Source organism: Chenopodium album, chromosome 14 (assembly GCF_948465745.1).
Source record: "Chenopodium album chromosome 14, dcCheAlbu1.1, whole genome shotgun sequence".
Taxonomy (NCBI): Eukaryota; Viridiplantae; Streptophyta; class Magnoliopsida; order Caryophyllales; family Amaranthaceae; genus Chenopodium; species Chenopodium album.
This window is the reverse complement of record NC_137847.1, coordinates 1,567,979-1,588,057: the sequence shown is the minus strand read 5'-3', so window position 1 is coordinate 1,588,057 and position 20,079 is coordinate 1,567,979. Positions and strand designations below refer to the sequence as shown.

General features: G+C 35.0%; 1 protein-coding gene and 1 long non-coding RNA gene across 12 annotated transcripts; one reads left to right on the top strand and one right to left on the bottom strand.

The window, feature by feature from the left end:
• Positions 1 to 3,285: 3,285 nt before the first annotated feature.
• Positions 3,286 to 8,361, bottom strand: LOC145579796 (uncharacterized). 11 transcript variants are annotated; one of them, XR_014099210.1, is made up of 7 exons: positions 7,799 to 8,361; positions 7,594 to 7,688; positions 5,725 to 6,145; positions 5,432 to 5,542; positions 4,706 to 4,846; positions 4,146 to 4,234; positions 3,286 to 3,584 (listed from the first exon to the last, which is right to left on the bottom strand). It is a non-coding gene; the product is annotated as an uncharacterized LOC145579796 (long non-coding RNA). The 11 variants fall into 11 exon arrangements; XR_014099208.1 differs by having other exon boundaries at positions 4,706 to 5,542; positions 5,725 to 5,792; positions 6,039 to 6,145; XR_014099205.1 differs by having other exon boundaries at positions 5,432 to 6,145.
• Positions 8,362 to 8,734: 373 nt separating this feature from the next.
• LOC145579795 (nuclear pore complex protein NUP1-like) lies at positions 8,735 to 18,094 on the top strand. The gene is made up of 8 exons (XM_081637051.1): positions 8,735 to 8,999; positions 12,378 to 12,442; positions 12,974 to 13,134; positions 13,837 to 14,038; positions 15,013 to 15,321; positions 15,404 to 15,490; positions 15,886 to 16,491; positions 17,138 to 18,094. The coding sequence occupies exons 1-8, from the start codon at positions 8,771 to 8,773 to the stop codon at positions 17,684 to 17,686; spliced, it is 2,208 nt and encodes a 735-aa protein (XP_081493177.1). The 5' UTR covers positions 8,735 to 8,770; the 3' UTR covers positions 17,687 to 18,094.
• The last annotated feature ends 1,985 nt before the right edge of the window (positions 18,095 to 20,079 follow it).

Genomic DNA, 20,079 nt, shown 5'->3' with positions numbered 1-20,079 from the left:
TCGGATAAATCACCTTCGGCTCGGATGAACCACCTTCGGCTCGAACGAGGTTCAGCTCGGATGAACCACCTTCGGCTCGTGTTAGTTTTGGCGAATCGAAATAGTTTTGCATAGCACTTAAGGTAAATGTGTGATTAATTTGTTCTATTTTGACATAATATTTGTTGTATCTACAAATATAATGTTATTGTTATATATGAATTAGTAATATCGTTGTTGATATATATGTAGTAAGAAATTATAACGTGAATTGCAATTATGGGTCGTTCTTTTTTAGTGAATGGATTGGTTTTTGTTGTTGTACCAAATTAACAAAAGATGATTTTATGGTCCATCTATTAAGCTATTGATTTCTAAGTTGAATTGAGCGTAGCTTAGCTTATCTTAAAATATTATACATGTTCCATTTGATAATATACATAATAAAATTGACACATTTGTACTTATATCTACTATTTGTTTGTAAATTTATACATGTTCAAATTGATAGATTTATATTTGCAATTTATGAATTGTTTTAGCCAGATCTGATCAATGTGCATTTAGATTTGGATTATATTGTGTGTTTTGTATGGTTGATGCTTCAATTTTTGTCTTTCTCTTCCTCTCTCTATCTCATCCTCTTTCCTTCATAACCCATATTTCTATCTCTCCCATTTTTTCTAATTTTTTTTTCTCTAGGCCTTTATCCCTTCTTCTAGCCTACCCCTTATCTCATATGAACTGGTATTTCTATCTTTCGACCTACCCTATCTCTTAGCCCTCTTTGTCTTTCTCTTCAAACCCTTCGTTTTCATAGTTCCTTTTATCTATCTCGATGATTCTCTCTATTTTGGCCCTTGTTTCTCTACCTCTCTTTCCTTTTCTCTCCTTCTCCCCTTCCTCTCCTCCTATTTCTTAAGTAACCCCTAACCGACTAACCTTGGACTGAGTAATTCTTCAAGTAACCCTTGAATGAACCTTCAAGTAACTGCTGACCAAGAAACCCATGACCGAACTCTTTAAGTAACCCTGACCGAACTACTCAAGAAACCCCTGACCGAACTACTTAAATAACCCCTTACCTATTAACTCGAGAAAACCCTCACCGAGTAACTCACGTAATCCTTAACCAAGTAACCCTTGACCGAGTAACCCCTAATCCAGTAATCCCTCAAGTAACCCTTAATAGGGGTGAGCAAAAATTCCGGGTACCCGGAATTGGAACCGGAACCGGTTAGGAACCGGCGGGTCCGGAACCGAGATTGGACCCGGTGGTTCCAATTCCGGGTAATAAATTAAGGACCCGATTATAACCAATTCCAATTCCAATTCTCAACTTTTTGGACCCGGAACCGGTTGGGTACCCGGTTACCGAATATATCCTAAACTAAATAAATTTTAAATAATAAAAATATGTTAAATGTATCTAATTTGTACAATAAAAAAAGTATTATTAATACCTAACATGAATACAAATAGCTTAATGCATATATAAATATAAGTATTACACACTGATAATGATAATAAATAAAATAAGAATTATAATTTGTATTATTATTTTAACAATTACATACATAAGTGGGTACCCGGAACCGGTACCCGGTGGTTCCAATTCCAATTCCTAAAATTTAGGACCCGGTTAAACCAATTCCAATTCCGGTTCCAAATTTTAGGACCCGGTTCCAACCAATTCCAAGTCCGGGTCCTAAAATTTTGACCGGGTACCCGGTTTGCTCACCCCTAACCCTTAACCGAGTGAACCTCTAACAAAATAACCCCTATCTGAACCCCACAAGTAACCCTTGGCCGAGTAACTCGAGTAACCCCTAACTGCAAAACTTGGATAACCCCTAACAAAATAACTCGGGTAACCCCCGCCACACGGTGTGGCTTGTTGCACCAAAAAGTTGTTGTGTGATAATATATGATGTGACAATATTGAGTTCAAATAAGTGAGAACAGTTAAAACAATAATCGAAAAGTATAGGTCGCATTTACTCCCTTTCTCTCTCTCTCCCTCGAGCCTTCTCCTTCGTTCTTTATTATTATATCATATACTTTTTCTCTGTCCTTTTCTCCCAGTCCTATTCTCTATTTATCACTCTCTTTATTTATCTTCCAATTCCCTTGCATTTCTCCTGTCCCTATATCTTTTTTTAGCCTTTCTCTATCTATCCTCTTTCCTTCATAACCTATATTTCTATCTTTTCCATTTTTTCTAACTTTTTATTTTCTTCTGGCTTTTATCCCTTTTTCTAGTCTACCCCTTATCTCTTTTGAACTGGTACTCTATCTTTCGGCCTGCCCTACCTCTTAGCCTTCTTTGTCTATCTCTTCAAACCCTTTGCTTTCATAGTTCCCTTTCTCTCTCTTGATGATTCTCTCTATTTTGGCCCTTGTTTCTCTACCTCCCTTTCCCTTTTTTCTCCTTCTCCCCTTCCTCTCCTCCTTTATCTTAAGTAACCCATGACCGACTAACCTTGGACTGAGTAAGTCTTCAAGTAACCCATGAATGAACCCTCAAGTAACCGCTGACCGAGTAACCTCTGACCGAACTCTTTAAGTAAATCTAACCGAATTACTCAAGTAACTCCTGACCGAACTCCTAAAATAATTAAATCATCCCTAAAAATTATATTTCCTCCTTTTTTTTAGTTGACACCTTTTGACTTATACAATATTCACTTACTACATTTTGACTCGCTTTTGTGATTTATATATACGATAAAATATAATCATGTGAGATTTGTTTGAATCATACATATGTATATTTTTTTAATACCCACTTTTTATAATTTTAATTACAATGTTGATGATTGAAGTTATTAAGCGGTAAAAAAATGTATTGGCAAATGTGATAATAGAAAGACATTAACTAAAAAAACAGAGAAAGTATACCATTAGCTCACCCATAAATAAATTGCTTTGTCCTAAATAATTTGTTCTCCCCTTAAATAATTTACTCACCCTAAAAAATCCAATATTTGCTTACCCCTAAATAGTTTACTTGCCCTTACACAATATGCTTACCAATAAATAATTTGCACACTCCTAAAAATAGATGAAGTATACAATATTACAATCTACACGTGACCTTGTGAGTGGAATTTTACGAATGTTATTGTACAAGTATACAATCCACCTCTTAATAGTTTGCTCATTACTCACCCTACGGTCCCCACACCTACAAAATTTGCTCACCTCTAAAAATTATATACAAATTACTTCACCACTACACACAATAATTTGCTCACCCCTAAATATTTTTTACATATCTAAAGAATTTGTTCACTCATATATATATTTTGCTCACCCTATATATTTTACAAATTTATTGACTATTGAATTTTATCCATGTACATTTTCATAAAGAACATTGGTCTATGCGGTTAGTTAACTAAAAATATTACCACAGTAACGGTTATAATTACAAAACCAAACAACAAATTATACTAATTATAGCCGACAACATTAAAGCATTATCTCTACTTCAATGGAGTTAAAAAAAGCTTGGAAGCCCACATTCTCAAACACGACATAACCGAATATCAGCTTCTCAACATTGACCTCTTCTTTTCTCCATTTTGACATCTCGTGACCGCCTAGTTATATAAAATCAAACAAACCCATTAGATCATATAAGGGAACATACCTTAATGAAATAGGCCCATTCAACGCATCAAATCATATAAATCAAATTAGACCCATCAAATCATATTAAAACCAACCACATAAAATTCAATATAATCCCCCATATTTTCCAAACTTATCATATAAATTATATTAAGTACAAGATGTAAATCAAACAAATCGAAAACGCAATCAATCACATTATCAATTCCTAATAAAATCCCATTAATATAGGCAAGTAAAAGACAATACCGTAATAGCCTAGAACAAATTTACAATGGATTACACATGTACTTTAAAAATATAATTCGACTTTGCAAAATTAAAATCAAATTACACTTTAAAGCATCTCATGACAATGATTGTTAATACTTTAAAACTAAACTAATTGCAAACACCCTCATGTGAATTTTATGGTCCCTTTCATACCTTACTCTTATAGTATTGAAAATCTAACAATGTTGAGTAGTGTTCAAGTCTTTAAATCAAAGTCACCAAGGTAAAAAGATGGGGATAACAAGTTAACAACTCACATCTCTTTCGGTGAAGTCCCCTCCTTGAATCATGAAAACTTGAATTATGAGGTGAAAGTGGCTCCCCTTGTAACCATAGCCTTTCTCACCTAGAAATAAAAAATATATATATCAGGCGTCAACCATTAAGATAGCATAACCCTCATTTGTAGAAAGGATTAAATATCAGAAGAACCATCTTACTTCTAGTCGTCTAGAATTATCAAGTCTTGTTTAAGTAAGGAAAAGAATATTCTGTGAGTAAAGTTCAAGAATGGTCTTCCTCCTGTTTTGTTATAAATTTTATTTTGGATGAATTTCAATCCGACAATCTGTTTCTTTTGAACATAGTGGAACTACAACCTCTTGTGCCATAAGCCCCACATTAATATTGGATTAAAATGCCTTTCAAATTTTTTTCAATACACCAAATTATCCTGAAAAAAGTTCAGAGAAGGTTCTTTTACGTAGTTGAAAAGGTAATCTTCATCACATTACATCTTAGACCAGATTACAGCAGATACACATAGCAGATAGATAGGAATCACAAGATGCAGGACAAAATAATAGATAAAATCTACCTGTGCTCAGGGCACGGAAGTTCTCAGCAGTCTTGGGACCACATCTCTAAATAAGCCCATAACAATTCTTCCCGCTGGCTCTCCACCAATGTCTACCTCAAAGAAGACTTTTGTCGTCACTTATGACAGCACATCTTGAACCTGATCACAAAGTAAATGTTATATCACGAATCTTAAGTAAAGGGCCATGAAAGAAAATATAATCTGCATACCAATTAGAGTTACATAACGTAATCAAATAAAGAACAAAGTTATGAAGATTTGATGCAGAAGATTAATGTCCAAAACATGAAATAATAATTGTTGGCCACCAAAACTTGCAAGTCACAGACCTAATCTCAATGGGGCTATTTAAACCAAATTTCCAAATTTTAGAGACATTACTCTTTCCTAAACTGTTATACCTACCAACCGAGATGGCGGGAAATTTACTTCATATTAGCCATCAAACTTTCACAAAGATAAACCAGTTTATGCATACAGTCACACAGAAGTAGCAGTGGTAGCAGGATGTTTGATAGTGGAGTAAATGACTTTTCAAAAAAACAATTTATCACATATAAGCATAACCAAGTTATACTTAAATATTACTTGATCGTACATTTGGTAAATTTAACCAAAGTGTTAAATTAATACCAGTTAAATGGGTCTAGAAGAACCTAGATTCATTCCATAATTTAAAATTCCATTTAAAAACCCCTAGTTCAATTGATAAATATGACTGACCTCAACATTCCACGGTCACACATCATATGCACCATAAACAGTCTTATGATATTATAACTGTAGCACAAAATTATAACTGCTTTAAGACTTGGTTGTGCGTCCTGTTGAAGACTATACAGAACAGACATAAGTCAGAGCCGTCTCCGACGATTAAGAGGCATGTGCTAATGACAAATATTAGGCCCCTAAAATTTATAAACGACAAATTTATAAAAGGACAGAGGAAAGACAACTCTGAATACGCTTCAAACCAGCCTATAATGAATCACAAAGATCATCTGAACCAGAATTACCTGAACCTGAATCACAATGAATCAGAAAACCAATCCAGCCAAAGGTGGCATTCAGCACTTTGAATTACCTGAACCAGAATAAAAGGTAAAGCTACACCACCAGTAGGAACATTCCCATCTCCATAGACCTATTGATTATGCTGTATGAGGTTCTGAGATTTGTAGCCTAAAGCTACAGTGAGATTAATAGCCTAAAGCTATTGTCATCCTTGTAACCTTCCATTATTAATCAAAGTACTCAAGCTTGCCTTAAATTAGTGTTAATTAATCTTACTTATTGTGCGTGAGAAAACCGGTTCTTGACATGTTCTCACCTGGCCATCCATGGCAGACAATGCACTATTTGCGGCTTCAACATCTGCAAAGTTGACAAACCCAAATTCCCTAGATTTGCTGGTGTTTCTCTCAGTGACGACCCTTGCTGTAAATTAGAAAAATTAAAGACTGCAGACTTAAAGACCAATAAGCAAACCTTGCAATACAGTAAAACTTGCATTACAGGAGAAAGTACAAGATAATATAAATTGTTGCCACGAAAAAAAAGTAATTATTTTATACAATTATCAAGTTAATTGAACTCATTCAAGCTTCAACTTACATAATATTGGTTTCAGAAAATCATCCGGTGTTGAATAGCCATGAGATGTGTCCAAGTTAATATTTTAAAGCAAGATGCCAAATCACCATGTAGAAACAAAAAACCTAGTCTTATGATCCAACAATTTTTTTTTTATCCTCCAAAGGATAATTTACTTGATACTCAGCAATACAAATGAGACCATCAACAATAACTACTCAAGAATATTAGGTAATTATAACACAACTCTAATGAACCTTATTGAAGGAAACAACTGAAATTCTAACTCGGTTGGTTAAAGTCTTTGAGGTGGTACAACCCTTACCAAGACCTCGGATTAATCCCATCTTCATCACTGCCCTTTGCGACCCCTCATACACCCAAAATCAAAATCACTATAAACTCAACCAATATTGAAAAACAAGACCACTCTTTGCATTAATATCATTATCCAATCAAACCCGCAAATAGTTGTCCCTACTATAAACCTTCAACCCCAATTCAAAAACTGAACATTACCAATGCAAATATAATATATCAATCATGGTACCAAAATTTCACAACCCTAGATTATACGCTTGGTAGAAATAACAATATGTTCCTCGTTAGTTATATGAAAATTCTGATTTATAGAAGTTTTTAAATAAAATAAGCACTTAAGCTATAGGTTCAATCGCACAAAATATACTCAAATAGAAATAGAGTAATCAACACACATAAAAGTTAAAATGTTTTATGTGGGGAGTCTGAACTCTAAGCATGTGACATCAATTTTCAGTTCTTGAAGAATGAGCAACATAAGCACACCAATAGCACACAAAAAATTGTAGTACAATTCAAAAAAGATGAATATCTACCGGTCATTTTGTGTAGCCTCGAACTGTTTCCGAAGCACATCGTCTTGAAAAATAAAACGATGAAAAGAATGAAAGATTAAAATCAAAAGTCCCATTCTACATTATCCAAAATTCCCACCCAAATCATTATCAATAATTCATAGAAAAAGCATAAAATCTACACTAATTCAGCAATAAATCAACACTAATTCAGCAATAAATCAACACACAACCAAAGTCAAAACACGTTTTAGTACACAAAACAATATCTAGATGACTCAGATCCCAACAATTCCAAAAAAAAAAAACAAAAAAAACAAATGTTTAATTTAGTAGCAACCAGAACTTAAAATCTCAATTCTAGAATCACATCCAAATAAACCCTGACCTTGATCAAAATTCATTAAAAAACTATTAAAAAAAAATCCTTGAAGACGGTTTTTTAAAAATCAGGACCTGCCAAGGACACCATTAACTCAAGCTTGCGTCCAGTGACTTGAAAATCCAAATTACTGACTTATACTCGAGCCATAATTCCTGAAATTTGATACCTGAAAAAAATTGACAAAAATTAGGGGCTGACCCTATAAACGGCAAAATTAATCCAAAATAAAACCCATAAATCCCTTTTAAAACCCTAGATTAAGAAAACTTCACTAACCAATTTAATTTGCACAAATAAAACCCTCTTGCTTCCATTAAAGAAGTCTCGTCATCTTGCTGCAAACCAAAAAAAAAAACGGCAATAATACTTCCTACAAATCTGTTCGAATTTCACAAAAAAAATTGCATTAACTTCAACTGATCTTGTTTCTCAATAAATCAAAGTGAAATTCCATCAATTCCACAAAACACAAACATCAACAACAGAAAAAAAATCTAGAAATTAAATACAAAAAACAGGTCGAACATCTAATAAAACCTGAGTTTATTCACCTCAAACTCGAATCGAGCAAACCTTGCTCCATCTTCCTCCTTCTGCCTATTTCAGAGAGAAAGTAGAGAAACAGGAGGAAACTAATTCACACTGCGAGGAAAGAGAGGGAGCGAAGAAGCAGAGGAAGAAGGCGCCAACGATGATCGGTGGTTTCGAACTCACCGCCATCGTTGTTGAAGGTGTCGAAACCCTAGCTTTGGATTTCCCCAAATGGTTAAAACTTGTGAAAGTGAAAAGAGAGGAGAGAAGAGGAGGAAAACTGAAAGGGAATAATGAAGGTCAGAGAAACATATGGCTGAGAGGAAAAGTGAATACTGAATAATGGGGCAAAGGAAAAGGTGAAAAAGAGGGGAAGGGGTAAAACCGTAATTGAATATTTTGAGGGGCAAAAGAGTCACCACACTATTACTAAGGAGTTTCCAACTTGCCAACTTCTCACTTTTAATAGTTATAGATATATGAGTATATCCCTAAAGTGCCCCGATTAACCACCAAAATTAACATTCAATTAATCTCATCTCACATTTTGATATCTACATTTACGAGAATGATTAAATTTTACCTTGTGTTATGCATGCATGTTTATAATTCAAACTTCCATATCAAATAAAAAAAAAAAAATAGTCAAATATTAATTTTGACTAACAAAATTCTCACACTTTAAAACTCTCTTCCGCTCTTCTCATAAATTCCCAAATGGCGGACGCCGGCGAACCTTCCTCTGCGACGGCGCCGGAGTTATACGGCGGAGAAGGTGAGAGAGGCGGCGGCGGAAAGCTTCGAAGAAAGAGAAAACCACCGGCGACGCCGTACGATCGACCACCTCGTACTGGCCGTTGGATTTCGAGGTTTGTGGACCCCGCTAAACGCCTCTTCTCTGGCCTCCCTTCGCTCTTCTCTCCTGCTCCTTCCTCCATTGAAACCGGTACTTTCTCTCTCCTCCATTTATTCATCTTCCTTGTTTGATATCCTAGGGTTTTTGTTGAGGATTTCAATTTCTGTTTTCTATTGATAATTTTAGGTTAATTTGTTGATGTTTTTATCTAGGGTTTGTTGTTCGTATTGCAAATTCTATCAATCATGTTGCTCTGTTTAGTTTAGGTGGTTGTTCTTTGATTTTTGGCCTATTTTTCATTTAGTTTTGAGTAATTAAGCAATCCATCAAAGGGTAGCTTTTAATTATCTATTTACGCGGATTTGCGTGTATGAGATTAATAGTGAGGTTGATTCATAATGCAAGTTGGATGATTGGGGTATTGCTGACTGAATGCTAGAATTTAAGATTAAGCTGCTACTATAGTAATGCCGTCTTAGGCTATGTTACTCACACTCTGGTACTCGTGTTGGACACCTATAGGCTGTAGCCGCCTGTAGGTTTATAGTTTGAACGCACTGGTTGTTACTTGTTAGTGAACTTTTATTGTTGAGTAAGTATGATCCTAGTGGTTTGTAATTCATGTCCTATCGAACTCGTTGTGTGGTTTCGAATTTGCATATACCATGAACTTGACTTGCTATTTGGTTGCAATTTGAGTTATTATTATTATTATTATTATTTTTTTTTTTTTTTGAGAAATTTATACATGGGTAGGGTGGCTACTATTTGGAGGTGCTTTGGAGAAATGATCTTAGAAATTGCGGCATGTGTCATAGGCTCATAGCTAAGTGAGATGTTATGTGGCATTCTTTGCTGTGTCGTAACATTAGTGGTGATGATTTATTGTGTGGGAGCTGGGTAGGAATGCCAACGGATCGGATTCGGGTCGGATGTGGCTAAATCCGAATCCAGTCCGTTTAGCAAACGGACCCGGAATTCGAGTCCGAATCCGAAAAATCCGAGTCCGAATCCGAAAAATCCGAGTCCGAATCTGATTCGACTCGTAATTTTCGGATCCGACTCCGGTCCGTTTATACGGACCTCCGATATAATCTGATTTTTTATTTTTTTTATTTTATTTTTGTAATGTCATATACCTATAATTGCTTGTATTGTCATACCAAGTAAAGTTTAAATATAACATATTTAAATTATGAACTAAGTTGCATAACAAAATTTTGCTACAAAATAAGCAAACAATTGTCTCAAGTTATAAAGCATATGCTCATACTCTCGGATTCGGACTCCGTCGGACTTTGCGTAGGGTCCAAGTCCGATCCGCCTCCTATTCGGATTCGGGCTAATTTTAAACGGATTTGGATCGGATTTTTTTTCCTTCGGATCGAATCGGATTCGAATCGAACTCGAGTTTAATTGCCATCCCTAGAACTGGGGTTTTTGAGTTGGTCAGTTCTTCATTGGTACATGTTGGCGGTGGAGTTAGTGACTGCTTATTCTAAGAGGCAGTGATGGTGTGTATGTCCTTTGAATGGATTGTTTTTTATAAATGTTCTCCAGAATAAGAGTGATTCTGGGTTAAGCACTGCTTAATGCTTATAGTTGAGTCTAGCCAAGAGAAAGAATGATTCTTTGATTTGACATGATACCCTATAGCCAATCCTATAAGTTTTTATTAAATTCAGCATCGTTTTGGTGGTGGTGTAGATGTGGTTGTTGTGCTTCTCCATAGGAAAGGAGTTGCCAAAATTGTAGAAGGCACGAAGTAGTGCTGGGAGGTTTTGGGTTTAACTATGGAATGAGTGGAATCAGGTGTAGGGTTAGGTATTAAACCCATGGGTTTGGAATGAGTGATAGCTACATATGAACCCATACCTTAATTAGAAGTATGGTTCCTAAAACAGAATTTGAAACTCATTATTCTATAATATATTTACATTTTACTTATCCTCCATCAGCCCTCCCTCTTCTTCTCTTCTCCACCTCCCTTCCTCATGAACACAATTGATGATTGTTTTATTGGCTGCTCCTCCAAGGCTCCAACAAATCTCTGTCTCACTCAAGAGAAAAAGAAATAAAAAAGAGACCTCTTCAAATGACCATCAAGACTCACTTTTTAACCTTAAATTGTCGAGTGTGTTCGTCAAGCGTTTCAGTTTTGAATCTTCAATGGCCAAAGTATATATTCTATAGTCTATTGGTGATTTTTAAAGCATGAAAAATGAGTTATATACTTATATTTAGTTCCTTTTTTTTTTTTTTGGCTATGGAAAATGCCATGGTTGATGAGGGGTTGATGTTCATATTCCAAGTCCTTCCTTTTTTGGCCGAAGGGGTTTGACGGGGGAGGAAAGAACTAAGGAAGAGTTCAAAGATTAGTGAGCAGTTTTTGGTTTTTTACTCTCTCTCTCTCTCCATCAAATTGATTCCTGGTTCATGAGTTTGGCTCTTACTCTCCTACCCACCAAAGTATGAGAACTCAATACTTTGAAGGTATCAAGGTATGGAAGTTGGACCCTTCTAGGTATCAAAATAAAAAAAATTATTGGACCAAACATCATTTTAAAATATGGCTGAACCAAACACTCCCTTATTAGTTTTGAACGTTGAAAATAAATCTGTGCTGTAAAACTGGACTCATGCCTTGCAGCCATCTCAGCATAAATTGACAAATTACAAAACTTTACCTTATCATTGTAATTGCAGAGTTCTTGAGCCTATAATCCTATACATAAGTTTATAGGTTCAAGTATACCTTTTTACACCATAATTATTTTTCCAAGAAATAAATTATTCACAATCATAAAAATTAATAGCATTATGAAGCTCTTTTTTGTCTATTTATTATTATTTCTCTGTAAAACTACCTTAAATTTTGGATAATTATGGCTTATGCAGTAGCATTAAGGTTTGAAATGGTCGTCACTCTGATCTAAATCATATGCAACAGAACAACTTTTCACGGCTCAACAAGTTAGAATTTTGTAACTGAATATCCTTTTTTGTTGGCCTTCATGTCACAAAAGGCCTTGATATAATTCCATTGTATTGAGAGGCCGAGAATCAGCATGTAATCGAACAACTTGTGAGTTTATTTCTGGTCTGACGCCATTGGATTAGGAGAGTTTCAGATAATCAGTTGTGAGAGTTTTAATAAAGGGATCTTTGTTAGTAAAGAATGGAGAAGAAATATAAGAACATGGATTTTTTTTAACCAATAGCTCACGATGAATGTAAACTTTGGTACGTGGTGTTTCATATACTGTTAGTTTTGGTTGCATTCTTTATCAATCTGCTGGATTTTTACTTCTCTCTCTACTCCTTTCTCCCTCTTTCTCTCAATAAAATATTTCTTTTCTATTACATGTATAAATCTCACTTTTTGTATGTTGATTTTTGTTTTAGACTTGTGCTCTTAAGTATTTTTACATCCCATTATTTTTCCTAATGATTTTTTCCCAACTGTAGCTGATGAGGTGCAAACAGAGGAAGAACAAGAAGTTGAAGATTCCAAAGAGAATTGTTTAGTGAATGTAAGACTTGCGTTCTTTTTGTAATTCTTATGCATTTGTTCTTATACATATATGGCTTCTGCATCGAAAGTCACACGTGTCTGTGCCACATGGTTATGACTGATTGCACGCTATATCTTCTGAACTTTAATATAGAACTTAACTTTTTGGGATGGACTATTATACTTGTATATTATTCTTATCTGGCCTTTTGGAATTTGGACACCTGCTACAGTGATGTTTCAATTATTGTAAGCTTATCATCCCCGTGTTGGAAATGAAAGCGTGAAGCTTAGATTTTTTGGTGCATGTTAGTCTGATTTGGCCAAACCTCTTACAAATGTTTACACGATTCACATCGAAAATGTAGTCATGTGGGATCTTTTTAGATTAATCGTAATGTGTATTGTCAAATTATGAAGATTATGAACCTTTTATAATAAATTAATGATACGTTGAGCCTTGAAACGTGAAATTGTTTTGAGTTTGCTTACCTCCTTAATATAAACTTAACTGTGTTTTGTCTCTGTTGTCTGCAAATATACATTCCAGCATGTTGTTCCCAAATCAACTGTTGGGATTGACCCCAGCGAAGTCAAAGGGAAATCACAGCTTGATATTACTAATGAAGATGGACTAGATAAAAGTGGAGGCTGTTCAGGTGGTGGAGTTCCTGACATTGAGCAGATTATCAAAGGGAAGACATTCTCTAAGTGAGTTGTTTATTTTATTTTATTTTATTTTTATTATTATTTTTTTCTTAAGGATTTGGAGGTACATAATGCTCTGCAGTGTTAATGTTCTCTTTATTCACAATGTTAATTGCTTGATTCTTGGTACGTGTGGCTCATGTCTGAATAGTTATCTTTGTTCATGTCTGGATAGTAGTCTCTTTGTTCATGTCTGGATAGTGGTCTCTTAATCCGCAAGGTCATGAGTTAACCATAATATATGAATACCTCTTGTTACTCAGTGCTCCTTTTTGTAATGCAGTATTTTGCACCATTAACATCTGGTTGAAAATTGTTCCTGTTATTAATTGTATGTTAGTATCACCAATCTCTGTCTTCTTGAATATTCTTTCTTTTCTCTGGAGAGGTAATAGTTGCTGGGCTTGCTGCTAGGTTAAATTATACTCTTTGGCTCTTTGCAACATTTTATTTGTAGTGTCAGAGATTAGACCTATTTATTGGGGTGGAGAACATGATTGACGGGATAAGAAGAGAAATGAGAAAAGTTAGTATAAAATGGAATTCTCTCTTTTTTGTGAAGTTCATTTTGGGATGCAGGTAATAATAAATTACCTTAAAAAAGTAAGTTTCCCATGTGTCATCAATTTATTGTGAGATTGTCACGTACTAGACTCTGCCCTGTTATCAGTTGTCAATTCCTAATTGTTTTGTATTAACTTGCAGGGAGGACGTTGATCATTTGATGAAGATACTACATTCCAAAGTAGTTGATGCTGAGCAAGGTAGAAATACACCTGAGATTAGTGGACGAAATGAAGTTGAAAAGGCGGAAACTTCTAGTGGGAGGCTAAAATCACATGTGGACGAGGACGAAGATATGAATAGATTTCAACTGGCAACTTCAACTTCTCTTTCACGGCCTTCTGTGAGTGAAACACATTCCTTCCCGATTCGTACAAGCATTAATTTTATGTACAATCTGCCTCCTATAAGACTATACGTAGCTTTGATCTGATAATGAAACTGTTTATCTTTATATACATTATGCTCCACGCTAACCACAATGTTTCTGAAATCTTCATGAGGTTCTGAGTTTTTGACTAGTGCATAAGCTTTGAATATTAAAAAATTTAGTTACTTAATAACAGCAACATGATATATACAAGTATAAGAATGAATATGCGTTTTCCTTGTGATGTACATTGGATGCTATTAATTATTCCCTTAAATCAATGCTGTTTATGACTACTTTTCCTTGCTTTATTTTCATGTGAGTAAATGTTATACTTGATCCACTGCTATCATTAGACACTTATCTCATGAAGGTATCTGGGTCGCTTTGTGGGATTTTCAATTTTGGGATTTTCAATTTCTAATGTTAACATTTATTGTTAAGATTTATAATTAATCGTTACCTATATCTTCCAAATTAAAACTTCTATACTATCTTCCATATGCATGACTGCGTGAGGCATTCCTCTAATTTCACTGTAGTTATAGAATTTTTTTTTGTTTATTATTATTATTATTATTATTTTTATTTATTTATTTTTTTAAACGAAAAAGTTTGTTCTCAGGAAAATTTTATCCTTCTATTACTGGAATGCAATCTTTTGTATCCTATACTTGAAGCATGTTTGGATTGCAATTTGTACCCTTTTCTCTTTGGGGATTGTCTTATGTTGTATTATTTTGCTTTATAAATTTATCTTTGCTGACATGCCAGAATATGTTGGCATATTAGCTCACAGCTACAATGGGCAAATGATATCTTTGTCAAAAGGTCATCAAGTTGGCATCTTATTGACTTCAAAAGGTTTAGACTGCTGTCACTTTACAGTAGTTGAAAAACTAGTTTCTGTGTTTTTGGTTAATTTGGTATTTCTGTAACTTCTGCAGATGCAAGATGAAATTGGTGCTTCACCAGTTGATATAGCTCGAGCTTACATGGGTTCCAGAACTTCTGAAATGGGCTTTACACCTACAAGTTTGGTGCCAAAATCTGAGAAATTTGGCCTCTCTAGTGATTTTTCATCAAAGCCAGCTATGCCCTCTCCTTTGCAGAAATCACCAATATGCTGGCCTGGTGCCGTCACACAGAATCAGCTGAGTTATTCAACACCACAAACCCAGAATAACAGATCTGGCTTTCATAGTTTTCCTAGAACTCCTTATTCAAGGACTGTGTTTTCAAAGTCCAAGTCCAAGGTTTGTCTGGTCAATTTTCCCTACTATACATGATCTGTTGTGGTTGATAAAAATGTTAAAGTCTTTGTTCTTGCTGGATCAGCTGACTCCATTGCGTGGTGACAATCAGAGATTTCCAAGTGTTACACCTACACCCTTTCAACCAACTGCAACTCCTGTTTATGGGAAGGTAGCATCACTTTTTCATCATTTAGTTTTCAACATTGTCATACTATGCCATTTGTCTGCCTTTTAGATAACTAGTTAGATGCTGGTTTGAGATTTTGGAGGGTTGTACATCATAAATTATTGTCGCCAGGATTTTTTTTTTGTAAAGATTTTTCATTATCTATTATTCATCCAACTTTGTGGAGCTATACAGATATGTTCAGTTGTGGTAGTATGTCAAACGGCCTCTGTGTTCTGTATTGCCGCATGGCCTACTGCTAGTCTAGACTCTCCAAGACTCAATGTATTTCTTTATTTGATCTTTAATACCTGTGTTAGAAAAACTTGCAATTTTTTCTTAGCTTCATTTATAATTTTATATGATCTTTATTTCTGAGTTGATACTTCTTGGTGCAGTCTGTGAACAATAAAACAGAAGATACATATGGATCTGGCGGTCCTGTTCGTAGGATGCGCAATAAGTTTACTTCAGCTACACCTTCAAGGGAATCTACATTGTTTAGAACTGCACAGAGAAGTCCTTTGGCAAGAGAATCCAATTTGGATTTTACACCTAAGAAAATATTTGAGCCAGGCAGCTCCAGTACCGCTATTTTCAATTCTGTGAATAGCAAGGCAAAGAGACCTGAGGCTGGGGTTCACAGTGCTCATCCACACAGTAGTAGAGTTGCAAGGCATATATTAGAACAAATTGATAGACCAATCACTATTAAACAAAATTCAGAGGAGTTGAAGTTAGCTACCTCGTGGAAGGACTCTTCTGCTGCTGCTTTGCCTACACCTGCTCAAAACATCAGTTCAAGTACCCCTGGGGTAATGGTTGACAAAAAAAAGAATGCTCAGACAAATGGACTGAACAATGTTCTGCCGCAGGAAAGAACTAATACTGTCACTGGTTCTGGAAAAGATATTTTTGGGTCTACATCTCTGGACAAAAGAAGTTCTACCGTTGGTACCAGTAGTAGTCTCAAAATTTTCGATTTTCAAAGGAGCGGAGAGCAGGTACTTATTTTTCTTAAAAAATATCTGAAGTTTTTTTGTTAGTGTCCTCTCTTCCCCATGTTTAATACTAAAAAAATAATTTCTGCTCCCTCAGTGTGAGTCAGTTGTGTTTTGTAGATTGTAATTATGACTGAGGACCTGCCATGAAGTTTTTTTTTTTTTTTTTTCCCTATTCTCATGCACAAAATAGTTAGTTGAATGCTTTAGTTTCTATCTGCTAAGTCATCTTGCCAAGTCCCCTTCGTATTGCGTGTCCTGGTGAGTGATGACCCAGTAAAATTTGTTGCTAGGGATGAATTGTTCTGTGCCAATGTGCCATCCCTTTCCCTCCCCCTTTGAAAAAACCCCAAGTGGGAGAAAAAGAAAGTAAATGAAACACATGTGGGGGGGGGGGGGGGGGGGGGAGACTATTTGCTGTGTGATGGTGCAATACAGGTTGGTGACTTACATGCTTGATTTCTATTATCTTATACGTAGTATGAATTTGTCTAATTTTTGGAGCTGTAGCAAATGAAGTTGTATCAATTTTTTGCGAATAGAGTTGTTGGTATTGAAGCAATATTTTTTGTGGATGTCTGAATATAAGTCAATATTTTTGTTTCAGTCTTCCTGATATCCTCCTAATTTCATCCGTTTGATCTTGCAGGGAATCAGTAATGATTTACCAAAGACATCTCTGCTTACGGATGCCTCAAATAAAGCAGCAGCCATCACGAACAGTTCAGCTAGACCTGAACCACAAAATGCGCACAGAAAGCCAATGTTAAAATCCATAGCTATTGAAAAGTCGAGTATGGGAACCTCATTTTCTTCTGGTTCTGGTTTCACCTTTCCTTTTAATACATCTTCTACCACATCTGCTGAACCAGAGCCTCCAACACCATCTATAATGCCATCTTTATTGCCAAGTTCACCTCCACAGTCGAAGGTTTCTGCTAACTCTCCAAACAAGATAACTATTTCACCACCTGTTGTTTCCTTCTCATCTAAAACTAAGGCCTTCACCCCAAATGATGATGCTTCAGCTCCCAAGTTCAAATTTGGGTCAGGAAAGACTAGGTTATCCTTTGCGGTTGCAGGAGATGATGCTACCCCTACTCCTAATGATTCTGCTATCCCAAAGTTCAAATTTGGGTCAGGAAAAAGTAGGCTAAACTTTGGTTCAATAGGCTCCTCTGATGCTTTGTGCTGTTAGTACTTGATTCACTGGTTCCTTCTCTACATCTATTGACTAAGCGCGATTTATCTCCCGTCTTTTGGTAGATTATTGATACGTCAATGTCCTATTCAAATTTTCACTTTTTTTTTTCCTTATATTTTTCTATTTCCAGTTTATTGGTCCCCGTTTTTATTAACAATGTGAGAATCGGTTGGACCAGATATATTACTGTTTGATGAAAGCTGAAGTTCAAAATTCTTGCTCCCACTCCTTGGCCCTTTCCTTTATGCAAGTCAGGAGTTGGAGGAAGAAGGATCTTGTATATACGATAACCGAGAACACGTCATTTTATTGTAGGATTTAGAAGGAAGGATTTCTTCAATCTTTGGCTTTTGAAGAGGAAGTCCAGTTTATACCAAGTGTTACACTAAGTGTTACCATTTCCGAATGGCCGTAAAAAAATTCCCTGTTTGTTCCCAGAATCCCTTAAATGCACCAATGTAGTCATGTACTACCAGTATACAATAACTATGCATGAATAAGGTACATCTAAGGCTATTTCATCTTATTCGGATAATAATCTACTCTTCTCATTTGGGGCTTTCTAAATGAGCGCTAAGAATAAAAATAAGCCTGTTAGGTGTGGTACTACGGGAGAAACAGTTTTGAGATGTCTTATGATGATAAGTCATTCTTATTTAATACTTTCTCCGTTTTCTTTTAGTTTACAAGATTATGATTTGTGAACATGTCTTATTTCTTACCCTCGAAATTTTGTATACTTTTCTCCCTATCATTTCTCTTTTGTTGAGGCTTTATACTGGTCATGAGCAGCAGCCACGTAACTCCTCTAAAAATCACACAGTTGCTGATTTTACTTTGAAGCATATTAAAAGAGGAACCTTTTTAAAGATAGAAATTCTTTTTCTCAAGAACCCTATCCTTGTGTTACCTTTTCAAAGGGACCTATTTCATCCTTGCAAAACACATGACTCTTAAAAAAGAAGCATTTAATTTGGGCGAAGGCAAACTAGTGACATTGTGGGACTAAGTACGGATGATGTACCAAAGTTACCACCCTTACATCGATAATATATAAGATTAAGATTTTTTTTTACGTATTATTAGGTTAGAATATTTACCATACATACTTACACATAAATAGATCAGAACAAATCACGCTATAAGACATTGAGCAGATAAAATTGATTTAGGTAAATTGTACATGTGTAACATACGTATAAATTTAAATCATAAGTATACAATTAAAATTAAATACAAAGGGTATAAGTTTCTTAAATTATGAAGCTTAGCTTGTACTACATATTAATTAAGTTATGAATTAATATGTTCTACGTTAATACAAGTTGTTAAATTGAAACATTTACAGATTGCCTTCTTAGAATATGAAGAGGGTTTATCTAGTTGAAATGAGTTGCAATTAAACTTGGCCTTAAAAGTTGCTCAAATTTGAGTCTAGAATTAGTTAGAATTTATGAGGTTTGTTCAAGACAATATAGGTTGTAACCTTTTTTTTTTTTTTTTTTTTTTTTTTTTTGTGTGTGTGTGTGTTAAAAAGCAATATATGAAGTATCTTATTTCGCATACCATAAAAGAAAAAGGTAATGCATATAGATTGTGTTAGCATAATATCATGTTTGGACAAAGTGAGATCTTACACACTAGCTAAACAATATCCATAAAAGAAAATGTGGGAACAAGAAACATACATGCACATTTTCCTTATGTGTTCATATAATCACCATGTATTACTACAACCTTTTTTCTCTTATCATTGCATCTAATAAAATATAGAAAAGGGATATTAAAAGTTCAAAATAAAATGAAAATTATCTCCAAGAACAAAATAAAAATTGAATTTTCCGTCTTTTTATATATGCTACAAACATTCATCATATCAAAAGTATTAATTAAAATCGCTAGAGCCAAACACTAGTTATATTTTAACATTGATTGATTATAAGAATGTGAGAAGTGTAGATATTATGATATGATTAAAAAAAAAATTGCCAGTGCTAATCACTAGTTATGTTTCAACATTGATCCATTATAAGAATGTCAGAAGCGTTGATATTACCCGTATGATATTAGTTAAAAAAAAAAATCTCTTTTGGTGAACACTAAACACCAAGTGGATGTGCTGATAAAATAGGGGGCCAAATTGATGTGATATTTAATGTCCACCCATTAACTTTATGGAATTGAGTAGAAATTGGCACCGGAGTAAGTGGGGGGTGGAGAGAGAGAGAACAGAGGAAGAGTCAGAAGTGACATGACATTATATGAATATGAATATGAATGGTTACCCCAGACATTGATTTGATGTTTCAGATTCTCTGTCTCTAACCCCACCCCTTTCCTTCTTCTGCTCCCTCAGCCGTATTTTTGCTTCTTTTTTTTTTTTCCTT